The sequence below is a fragment of the Podarcis cretensis genome (genome assembly GCF_951804945.1).
Source record: "Podarcis cretensis genome assembly, chromosome: 4".
Taxonomy (NCBI): Eukaryota; Metazoa; Chordata; class Lepidosauria; order Squamata; family Lacertidae; genus Podarcis; species Podarcis cretensis.
In genome coordinates this window covers 67,506,803-67,519,191 of record NC_137173.1, presented here as the reverse complement: position 1 = coordinate 67,519,191, position 12,389 = coordinate 67,506,803, and the positions used below count along the sequence as shown (strand labels likewise).

At 40.6% G+C, this 12,389-nt stretch overlaps 1 protein-coding gene and 1 long non-coding RNA gene across 7 annotated transcripts in view; both read right to left on the bottom strand.

The window, feature by feature from the left end:
- Window positions 1-260: 260 nt before the first annotated feature.
- LOC307215358 lies at window positions 261-1,025 on the bottom strand. The gene is made up of 2 exons (XR_013838482.1): window positions 747-1,025; window positions 261-698 (listed from the first exon to the last, which is right to left on the bottom strand). It is a non-coding gene; the product is annotated as an uncharacterized lncRNA (long non-coding RNA).
- Window positions 1,026-4,309: 3,284 nt separating this feature from the next.
- Window positions 4,310-12,389, bottom strand: part of CTPS2 (CTP synthase 2) — a 69,058-nt gene continuing 60,978 nt past the window's right edge. For 5 of the 6 annotated variants that reach the window (XM_079972717.1, XM_079972722.1, XM_079972719.1 and 2 more), the window contains 3 exons: window positions 9,969-10,113; window positions 6,073-6,178; window positions 4,310-5,833 (listed from right to left, as the gene is read on the bottom strand). In XM_079972717.1, the coding sequence (XP_079828843.1) occupies window positions 6,109-6,178; window positions 9,969-10,113 (215 nt within the window). In that variant the 3' untranslated portion in view covers window positions 4,310-5,833; window positions 6,073-6,108. Of the gene's footprint in view, window positions 5,846-6,072; window positions 6,179-9,968; window positions 10,114-12,389 lie in introns of all 6 variants that reach the window. The other variant, XM_079972718.1, reaches the window with a different exon arrangement.

Sequence of the window (12,389 nt, the reverse complement as noted above, 5' to 3'; positions counted from 1 at the left end):
ATGAAGTTCAGATTTTATGGGATATGTTTTGATGGCCTGTTTTACTGCCCTTCCATATAAATTATATGAACAGAGTATTCCACCATAATAACACACGCCTTGCTTTAACTCTTTGTGTAGTCTTCATTGAATCACCGAATGGTACAGTTGTAAGGGCCCAAGGGTCATCTAATCCAACCCCCTGCAAAGCTGATTCAACCAAGTCTTACTCAGAGTAGACCCACTGTAATTAATGAATATGATGAAGCTAGGTCCATTCATTTCAGAGAGTCTATTATTATCGCAATTTATTACCAGCCCTTCACGCTAAGGTTCCAGGGCAGGTTACCAACAATTAAAACACAATATTAAAAACAGTTTACAGCTACTTAAAATCACGGAAATAAGGTGGATTGTAAAAATATACTCCTAGCAAAGCTTATTTAAATACCGCCCTGAGAGATCAACAACAATTCCTAAAAGAAAATAATCCCAAGGGATGGTTATAAAAGAGCTGTTGAGATTTTTGTCATTTATTTCATGGAAAGTTACGAACAGCGCTCAGAGGCATCTGAAAAACCTGCAGGTGTGACTAGAAAACCCGTTTACCTACTTTCTATAGCCAGTGTTTAGGAGTCAAATATTTACTGCAAGCAAAGATTAGCCAAAATCCTCAACAACTTCTGCAAGATTTATTAGTCTATTTAGCTGCGCTCCTTCTGGCCTGCTCATGACCAAAGGGCCACAACAGAATAGTAAGTCAGCACAATCAGGGCGGCTTCTCTGCTGCTCCACTGTGCTTTAATGGCAGCAAGACTCATTCTGTCACAGTCCCTCTGAAACCCTGGACAGCCACTGCCAATCAGTGCATACTGAATTAAATAGACTAATGGTCGGACTCAATATAAAGCAGTTTCCCATGCTCCTAAAATTGGTGACATACCAAGGATCTGAGGATCATACCCTGATCTTCTTAGAAACTCATTTAGATTCAACATCTAAGGCCTCGTCAATAGTTTACTAAATAATGGTTTTGTTTTTTCTTTATTATTATTTTTTTAATATAATTTTTATTAACAGGCCAATCAAATCACATTATTTCCAAATCACATTAGTTCCAAATTATACAGCCAAATTTTTAAATTTTTGTTGGGGGTACCCATACATCAAGCTCCGAAAGGGGACCAAACATCACTCATGTTGCTGCTTTAATTAAACAGTTCTATCCAGTTCTGTCCAGATAGTCTCTTTGTTACTTTCCTCATATTCTTGTTGTTATCATATATTCCTTTCTTTGCAATCTCTGATAATCTTCACAAGCAGGTTAAAAACAAACATCCTCTGTGTGGGTTTTACACTCTCCAAAAATCATAAGGACAGTCGCCATTTCCACACCTCCGTAAAGAGACTTTCCCTCGGTCTCTCCCTTGATTTTCCCAGGCTTGCCAGACATATCTCAGAGGGCTCTGCCAAGGTCTAGATCTCATTCCTTTAAGCATTCACATTCCAATGACCGTGGTCCTCCTGCCCCCTCCTTCTTAGGCAAGCCTGTCTCAGCGAGACGCCATTTGAAACTGCGTCATAAAATTTTCCTCCGTTCTCTGATGTTTACCAGTCCTCTCTTTGATCGATAATTCACTCCACACAGTTCTTGAATTCCTGTTTGTGATTAATAAATTGCAACGATTCTTCTTTCTGGGGTGGAGGGTTATTAATACTCACATAAGGCAAAGAAAAGCTTTTTCCTCCACCCCCCTTTCCGTTTCGCACCAAACATACCAGTCTTTTAATGGCGATTCATCACTTGATTTATTTGTCCCACCCATCACTCCGCTCCCAGAGATCCATTAATCAGCAGTCTTAACTCCCAATCTTCACTTGATGTATGTGCTTTAGCTTCCTTCCAATTATATATTTCCAATTATATGTTTCGAGCTAAAACAACCAGTGCGCTGATTGGAGACAGCGTCCGGGAAGAGCCGACTTCACACAAGGGCTGGTGCCAAGTGTCCGCACCCCTTCTTTCCAATCCGGGGGTGAATTATGGACACCGCTGGCAAGGCAGCCCCCCCATCTCCTTGGGGGGGGGCAGGAAGACTGCATACTTCCCATAGCAGCCTCTTAATTACCTCGTGTGGGTCGGAGAGATGTTATTGTCGGCCATCTTCCAATGCGCCCCCTGGTGGCCCCTCTTTATTATTTTTTAACCTAGGTGAAGGTAAAGGTAAAGGACCCTTGGACGGTTAAGTTCAGTCAAATTTAACTATGGGGTGCAGAGCTTATCTCCGCTTTCATCTCCGGTGTTTGTCCATAGACAGCTTCTCCGGGTCATGTGGCCAGCATGACTAACTTAGAAGAACTTATCAACATTTTTTTTTTTGCAGCACATTTTTCTCATAATAAATTATTTTTACATAATAAATAATTACAGATAAAAAGTTAATATCTGGTTTATTCAAATTAGCTGTCTCCATTTCAAAACTCCTAGTCTTATTCATAATCTATATGCTTCATTGTACATCTTCCCATCAGTACAGAAGTGAAGTAACTATCAGCATCGACATGATTGTACCTGTCCTTGGAGGCTGGTTATGGTAGGTCCAAAAATATTTATTTTTATTTAATGTATTTATTATGTTTTTGTACAGCACATCCAAGCAAATTCTTTGGGTAGTTTACATAGACATTAAAAGAAAAATACAATTTACAATTAAAAACCCTAATGATGATGGTGATGATGATGCAGAAACCCAATTAAAATTGCCATAAAGCATACCACCTAAAATAGGTGAGTTTCTGGGAACAGAGGTGCCACCACTGAAAAGGTCGTCTCCTTAGTAGCCACCCACCATACTTCACTAGGTGGGGGGGGGGGACCTGGAAAAGAGCCTCCAAGAATGATCTCAGGGTCTGGGTCATTATATATGGGAAAAGCAATTTTCAGGTAGCCTGGCCCCATGCTGTTTAAGTCTCCAAAAGGTCAAAACCAGCATATTGAACTGGGCCCAGAAATGGACAGGAAACTAGTGCAGATTATGAGCTCCTGTTGTAACGTGATTAGATGTAAGCCTGCTTTGAAAACAGTTGATCCCAAAGGACTGGTAATAATCATTTACCAGTCCTCACCAATTATGCTGGCTACCCTGTTTGGGATCAACTGTTTTCAAAGCAGGTTTACATCTAATACATTGTAGTAATCCAACTGGGAGATTAACAGGTAACTGCCATGAGACTATCTGTACAGGTAGGGTGATAGTTGATGGATCAGGTGAAGCTGCTAAAAGGCACTCCTTGCTACTGCCGCCACCTGAGCCTCAAGTGACAGTGCTGGATCTAAAAGCACCTGCAAATAACAAGCCTTCCCTTTAGGGGGAGTACAACTCTATCCAATGCAGACTGAACCCAAGTGGACAGAAGCATCATCCAATGACAGCAACTCTGTTTTGCCTGGCATGGGTCTGTTTGTTCGCTTCAATAAGCTCCTTAGCAAACCCAAGCACTGGTTCAGAATGCCCACTGCCTCATCTGGGTTAAGATAAAGGTAAAGGGACTCCTGACCATTAGGTCCAGTTGTGACCGACTCTGGGGTTGCGACGCTCATCTCGCTTTATTGGCCGAGGGAGCCGGCATACAGCTTCCGGGTCATGTGGCCAGCATGACTAAGCCGCTTCTGGCGAACCAGAGCAGCGCACAGAAACGCCGTTTACCTTCCCGCCAGAGCAGTACCTATTTATCTACTTGCACTTTGACGTGCTTTCGAACTACTAGGTTGGCAGGAGCTGGGACCGAGCAACAGGAGGTCACCCCGTTGCGGGGATTCAAACCGCTGACCTTCTGATCGGCAAGCACTATGCTCTGCGGTTTAACCCACAGCACCACCCGTGTCCCATTCATCTGGGTTAGATAAAAACCAAATATAAACCTGGATGCCATCTGTATGTTTAGGCCCCTACATTTTCTTATATAGTCAGTTTTTAGTCCTCATGTATGAAGTGTGAATTATAAAAACATGACAAGAGTGTGCACCCTAACCCTGCTTATTTTGTAGCCCACAGCTGAATCGTCAGAAAATGCTATTTGCCATAATCTAGCCAGCAGAAGGAAAGAGGGCATGAACAGAAATGTGAGCTATACTTTCTTTTTAAAATCCATGAAACTTTTAGCCAAATTCACTAGGCCAATAGAATAACAGAATTGTAAAGTTGGAAGGGACCATGAGGCTAAGCTAACCCAATCCCTGCCATGAAGGACTTGGGCTCGAACCCACAACCCTGAAATTAAGAGTTTCATGCTCAATTGACTGAATGCAATATAAAATAATAGACATATCTTCATTTAACATTTTAATACATTTCAAAATTCAGTTTAAACTTACAGGAAATTTTTAAGAAAATCTAACATGCTTTAGATGGCAACGATCAATGTATGATAACTGAGACTCAGTCATCTAGCAGCATCAACTCTCATAAAATTTTCCAAAGCATTTATCTATGCATTAAAAAAATACAGGAACAAAGTTACTTTTCGCAGTTTTCTCTTCACATATTACGCTGGCCTGAACATTAGGAAACTAATGCTTTTCTAATGCAGGTAGTAAAATATCATCTTAAAGTACAGAATTTTATTTGGAGGGAAAATCGCTTTAAAAACATACAGCACTTGAATAACAGGGCACTTTCCCATAGTGACATAGGATATTAAAACACACAGCTTCTTATTCCCTTTCTTCCTCTAAGAATAATAATAATAGGCATGCCATCAAGCTAGCTCGTGTCTGGACATATCTCCACTCACCTCAAAAGGGCTCTCAAAAGCAGTGCAAAAAGCAATCCTTTGCTGCTGCAATAGTGACACTGCTACTCTACTGCAGCAGACATACTGAAAAGGGTTCTAACTAAAATAAATGTATCTGGAAGTTACCAGTCTCCGAACCTCTCTGGGGCCCAAAGAGAAACATATCTCTGTCTCCGTGTCCCTAGTAGCTGTTTGAATATTCCACAAATTAGAGCATCCCCAAACAGATGGCATGGCACAAACTAGTCTCTGCTGGGAGACCAAAACAAGGAATTAGGATTAAATCCATGTTCACAACCAACTCCCTAACATGTGTATGCCACAGATATAGAAACTAAGATATGGGCTTGTCTCTAACTATTACTCCCCAATCTGTTATCTTAAATGTTTGATGAACCCAATTATTTTTCATTAATGTAGTCAGATTTTATGTATCTGTAGCATCACAAGCTTCTGCTCTATTATTTATTAGATTGGTACTGTGCAGCAAGTACTTTCTACATTACTTCTGTCGAAGGACAATCATCGTGTACAATGGTGGAGACCAAGATTTTATTTCTATATAGAAATAAATCAGCATCACTTAAGAAATTAGACAGGGTTATAATGCATCAGGGGCATCTGTCAATCGAATAACAATATGAAGGAAACAGACGTAAAACAAATCTGTACTGATCACATTTATGTATATTGGACAGTTTCATTTTTTAATTTGATAAGCAACGCTATTAAGGGATTCTGAAATTTCAAATGGTTTAGAAATGTATTCAAAATATTCCCATACCTTCCAGTCATCAAAAATTAGCACAAAGCTAACATTTACCTGAAAACATGAGACAGAGTAAGACAGTCCTTTATGCAATTTTAAAAGAGCTATAATGCTTAAATGGAATTGATTTTTTTCTCTGGGTCAGCAGAAGCATTGTCTGGAACACAGGGGGATCTTCACAAGATATATGGAAAGCAGCTGTGTGATGTTAGTCTTCTCTGATGGTTTTAAAATGTAATAGGTTTCCCCCTGCTTGGAATGATCTTTTCAATTATGCCTTTTCTTCCACTTCTTTTTTTTATATTGGAAAGAAAGAAAGAAAGAAAGAAAGAGAAACATGAAAAAGAATTACTAATATGCAACCACCTTTTCTACATGAGCAATTAATATCTCTATAAGCAAGCCCATAAATAAATAACTGAACCATTTGACCTTGAAGCAAATGGGAAGAAAATGTTGTCAACTCTAAAGCTGGTATTTGAGGTTTTTTTTTTGGGGGGGGGGAATCTCCCACTATGGATCTAGTTTACCTGTTTCTTCCATGCTCTTCCTCTTCGGAATAATGTTCAGCCTCTTTCTGATTCGGGATATTCTTTTTCTGGAAAACTGTCGTCACTAAGGTCACCATAGCTGTCACTGAACGGAAATGAACGAATGAATCACAGAATCATAGAACTGCACACTAGGAAGGGACCCCGACGGTCATCTAGTCCAACCCCCTGCAATGCAGGAATCCTGCCCATGGCTGTCCTGAGAATGAATAAGAACTGTATTTCTTCTCCTTCAACTCTTAATCTCTATTAGTACAATAGCAATCAATATAAAGCATTTTCAAATCCCATTAGTTTCGGTGGAAGAATTAAACACATATTAAATGCTCTTCCTTATGGAAATCAGTAAACCTTAAAAACTGTTTAACTTTGGCTGCTCATTCCCTCGGGATGATTAACAAAGTAGTAATCACAACATATGAGAGCTTTCTTCCTGCTGATAGCATCTTAGCTGCACTAAGCAGATGAGAAATCTATTTTGTGATGAGTCACCGGGTGATAAACACTTGACATGGTTCAGCAATTGTGTGTCAGTCACAATCAACATGCAACACTCATAAACAGTGTGGTCATCTGAATCCAGCCTTATTTTAGCCAAGAGTTCCAAATTAGGAAAAAAATGATTACATATTTCATACTTTTTTGAAGGGCAGTAGTCTCTTTCAGGTTTCATATGCTACATAGTTTGTAAAACATCCTTGAATGTCACTAGATGCAAACATTTGTTTAACGAAAACCTGTTATCATTCAAGCCATATTTCTAACTTTCAAAACTGAGTCTATCTTCTTATATCAGTAGAATGGTAGAGTAAAATATTGTGGTCCCTCTTATAAACTATTGTATTTCATGGGTGCTACTTGCAACCCTTGTTTGATTTAAGCAGCTGTTCTGGTAAGCATTAAAAGCCTCAGTACAGCATTCGGTATTGAGTTCCATCTGAAGGCAGAGTTGCAATTGCCCATGACTGCTGATGATGCTTTGGGGGTGCATTCAGAAACCATTACTCAACTGTCTTCTGGTTGTATACAGGTGACTGAATGAATCCATTGACTCTCCATTTCTGAACAAGAACTTCTATTGCTTTGATACATAGGGATCACCAAGATTTCTGTAACCGCGAGGAAGTGGATTGTTCAACAAGCTCTTATTCGGGCTGGGTTCTCCAGCCCTGTGTTGTTGGGCACCCAGGCACCCCATGGTTATCAGCTCCCTCCACACCTGATTACAAAACAACAACAAACCTTCTCTGTGCTCTGACTGCTTTCTAAGTGAAGAAAAGTGATTAAGGAGACCATGGGGGGAACACTCCTATCATTCCACCCAGTCTCAGTAACATCTCTATCATCCCAACCCATCCTCAACAATGTCAAGGATAAGGTAAAGGTAAAGGGACCCCTGACCATTAGGTCCAGTCATGGCCGACTCTGGGGTTGTGGCGCTCATCTCACTTTATTGGCTGAGGGAGCCTACGTACAGCTTCTGGGTCATGTGGCCAGCATGACTAAGCCGCTTCTGGCAAACCAGAGCAGCGCACGGAAATGCCATTTACCTTCCCGCCAGAGCGATACCTATTTATCTACTTGCACTTCGATGTGCTTTTGAACTGCTAGGTTGGCAGGAGCAGGGACCGAGCAACAGGAGCTCACCCCCTCGTGGGGATTCGAACCACCAATCTTCTGATCAGCAAGTCCTAGGCTCTGTGGTTTAACCCACAGCGCCATCCGCATCCCATGTCAATGATAGGAGAAGGTTTAAGTCTCAGCTGAAAGGTGTCCTTGAAAGCAGCAGTTTGCTTTTATGATATTCAAGACAAGAATAGCAGCCATGCAGTTCTTTTCGGAGGTTGGGAAACATAGCACTGTTCTCAGGGATTCAGTTGAGATTCAGCTTCCCCCTGACCCTGGGAAGCAGAGTGCCTGCTGATGGGCACTCCATTAGAGAGGAGCGATTGGTACTAGCTTCTGTTGTAATGAGGGGTGTTTTGCTAGTCACTGATTTTAAAGCACGAGTAACAACATGGTCAGAGACACAGATCTTGTACTTACTGCTGCGGTACTTACTTTCTTCTGAATGTACCCAAGGAAGCATGGAATAGAACATGGTATTATGAAACAGTTTTGCATATTGCACGAAAAATTTAAAAGGTATTAAAATACGATGACCTGGTTCACACATCATACCAAGTTAAACTACGGTTGCACACCCTTTCCAAACCTGGGAGAAAACAAACCATGAGAAGAACAAAACATTTGGTCTTGGCTTCTTCTTGCAGTGTGCCCAGAGAGAAACAAGCCACAAGAACCGTTCTGTACATAACACTGAGCCAATACTTTGGTTTGTCTCTTCCTGCTTTGGAAAGGGAGGAGAAGGGGGTGGGGCACGTAATTTTAGCACGTGAAAAAGCATGTCGAGGTATTTTAGGCTGCAATCCTAAACACACTTACTTAGAAGTTAATAGCACGGTTAATATGTAATTTCAAGAATTAATTCAAGAACATATATTTTATCTCTTATTATACAAAAGCCATTTCTCTTCTTTTATTTCTTGGTACAGATATAACATTATCAGCTGAAAGCAACCAATTTCTGTATGGAAATAAAAAGCACGGCATTTTGGAAGTCTGTTACAATTTACTATCGCTGTTACAAATTAATAATACAAAACACAGTATTGTTTAGAGATGGCTCTAGACTGAACATAATTATAAAAAGGGACCCCTGACCATTAGGTCCAGTCGTGACCGACTCTGGGGTTTCGCTTTATTGGCCGAGGGAGCCGGCGTACAGCTTCAGGGTTATGTGGCCAGCATGACTAGGCCACTTCTGGCGAACCAGAGCAGCGCACAGAAATGCCGTTTTCCTTCCCGCCGGAGCAGTACCTATTTATCTACTTGCACTTTGACGTGCTTTCGATCTGCTAGGTTGGCAGGAGCAGGGACTGAGAAACAGGAACTCAACCCGTTGCGGGGATTCAAACTGCTGACCTTCTGATCGGCAAGTCCTAGGCTCTGTGGCAGCGCCACCAGCGTCCCAAACGTGATTATAAGTTGTTACAAATTGTTATTATTTCAGTTAAGGGTGTAAATTATAAATAATCCTAATAATCTAAGGATTTTGTATGAAAAAAGGTACTTGCTCTCATAAGGGGTGGCGGTGTTGCCAATCTTCTCCTTCCACTGTCTGCAGCCCCAAACCCTCACTCCAGGGCAGAGCTATTCAAACTGTGTGTCGCAATACATTAGTGTGTTGCCTGCAGTCTGTAGGTGTGTTGTATGAACACACATTGCGCTCCTCCCAGGGCTGGAAAGGGTTTAGTTTAACCCCTGGTTTGCTAGTAAAACTGAATTACTGAATTACTGTGTCGCAAAATGATGCATGTTTAAAAAGTGTGTGACCAACAGGAAAAGTTTGGAAAGGTCTGCTCTAGAGGGTCCCTCTTCCTCTGTGTTTGGTCAGTAACACCCCGTCTCCCCATCTCCAGGGAAGTATATTTTACTTATTTAGTGAGATCTTTGAATCCAAGTAATTGTTTCCTGCAAAACTTCCATAAATAAAAAAGGTAAGTTAGAAATCCAGAAATCTTTTATGATAATCAGCTTTTGTTCCCTGCAGATAATCATGACTTAATTAATTGCCTGGGATTAAGGGGTGGGTTTCTCAACCTCTACGTTTATTTGGCTCTCATAGAAAAAGCAATATATCAACTCATCAAATGACCTTTTAAAACTAATCATTATTCAGAACTTTTCTAGTACACATAATAACTAATAATAAACACTTCAAAAGTAACTTTGCTTTTCTGGAATTGCACATCAATCATGAAGGCTTTTTATGAAGCATCCATCACACGAAACCAAATAAAAACCAAAGTTACCTAGGAGACAATTTACATCCACGTTGCAAGTAGGCACTGAGAGACCCTGTTGCAGCAAGCAAAAGGCCAAGGTAGGCAGGCGAAGGCTTCATAGGCCTTGAGGAAAACTCTGGGTGGAACTGGACACCAATGAAATACGGGTGATCTACGGATAAATCACAGAGAAAAGTAAAAAAAAAAAAAAAGTTAAAAGGCAAACATATAACACTAATAATATTACAAACTATTTAAATTGCAGTGACTTATATTACAGTGGTACCTTGGGTTACATACACTTCAGGTTACATACGCTTCAGGTTACAGACACCACTAACCCAGAAATAGTGCTTCAGGTTAAGAACTTTGCTTCAGGATGAGAACAGAAATCGTGCTCCGGCGGCGCGGCAGCAGCAGCAGGCCCCATTAGCTAGAGTGGTCTTCAGGTTAAGAACAATTTAAGTTTAAGTACAGACCTCCGGAACGAATTAAGTACTTAACCTGAGGTACCACTGCAGTTGGCATTTAAAATATAAATGCTAATGTCTGTAAATTTTAGATAGCTTTACGGTTCAAAGAACATCACAGAAAGTATCTTGTTATAAATCTTACTGCAATATAGGCAAGTATAAGTGGGATATGCAACAAAATGTTGCAATGTGGTCTATGTTTCTGTTCAGCCAGCCACACCCTCCCACCACCATATTCCATTTAGTTCTTCCTTCCACCCAATTATCTTCCTCCTTTGAAATGCTTTCCACTTAGTTTATCAGTGCTGTGAGGCTGGAGAGGTAACAATAGTGGAAGTGAACCTTCAGCCCCCTTTTTTGCAATTAGCTACTTTTTGCTTTCAACACAGGCCTCTCAGTGTTGAAAAACACTTGCCATAGGGGAAAGATGATTCAGTCGGTAGAATAAACATTCCACCCCACCCATCAAGCATATCAAAACTTGCATACTTTGCCTATTAGTGGCAAAGCAACTGTATTTCTTTGCTTAGCTGATTTGTTTTCTGCTACGAATGAAAAGTCTTGCCTTGCCACCCAAAACAGATTCTGGAAAACCATTAAGGATTGCATTGCTTGCTTTAAGGAAAATTTAATGAAGATGATGTATAGATGGCATTTGATGCCGACTAAACTTGCTAAAAGGGACGCAGGTGGCGCTGTGGGTTAAAGCCTCAGCGCCTAGGACTTGCCGATCGAAAGGTTGGCGGTTCGAATCCCTGCGGCGGGGTGCGCTCCCGCTGCTCAGTCCCAGCGCCTGCCAACCTAGCAGTTCGAAAGCACCTCCGGGTGCAAGTAGATAATCACGCTGGCCACGTGACCCGGAAGTGTCTCCGGACAGCGCTGGCCCCTGGCCTCTTAAGTGAGATGGGCGCACAACCCCAGAGTCTGTCAAGACTGGCCCGTACGGGCAGGGGTACCTTTACCTTTACCTTTAAACTTGCTAAAATGTATAGAACTCAAGATAAAGCATGTTGGAAATGCAAGTAGAAGGAAGGGAATTTCTTCCATATGTGGTGGATGTGTAGTAAAGCCTACTGGGATATGATATACAATGAAATGAAAAAGATCTTTAAATATACTTTTATTAAAAAACCGGAGGCTTTTCTATTGTGGGAGAAGAAATTCAAAAAGTAGACTTAAATATGTTTATGTATGCTACCACGGCTGCAAGGACACTTTTAGCCCAGAAATGGAAACAGCAGGAACTTCCTACTTTGGAAGAATGGCAGATAAAAATGATTGAACACGCAGAACTGGCAAAACTGACAGGGAGAATCTGAAACCAGCATGACGAACTGTTTGAAAAGGACTGGAGTAAATTTATACAATATATGAAAGAACACTGAGAAAATTGGAGAACATTTGCAGGTTTGATTTAAAATATTTTGTAATGATAATTTTTGAAACTGATTTACAAATACTAAATAATTTTTTTTAAAGAATAGTAAGAAGGTAAACAGGGTGATCTAGAAATGCAAAGAGGATTGTGATTGCTTAAGAAAGTCAGGGAGTGGGAGGGGGGGAGTCGATGCTCGGTATGAGCAAAGTTGTATGTGATGATATGATTTGATATGAATGTGACAAAGGAAAAAAATATATATAGCATTGCTTATGTTATTTCTTTCATAGCAGCAGTGTTTAACAACACTGTCATATTTTATCAATATCTGTGCAGAACTATTTTCAGTATGTATATCAGAAGCAATATAGCAGAAATAAAACAAATGCACTTAGACAGTTTTTTCTTATAGGTTTTGAAATACCTCCAAAAGGACAACCTACGTTTTGTGCCATATCAGCATGAGACTATAGAAATAATTCTTTCTGTCACATCCTGGAGCCAAATTTAATCATTATAGGCTTCAGGCTTTCATAATCAGGTAAATTTACATTTTTGTTTTTACAGACAGCTAGTATCTCTGCAATAATTCAGTTT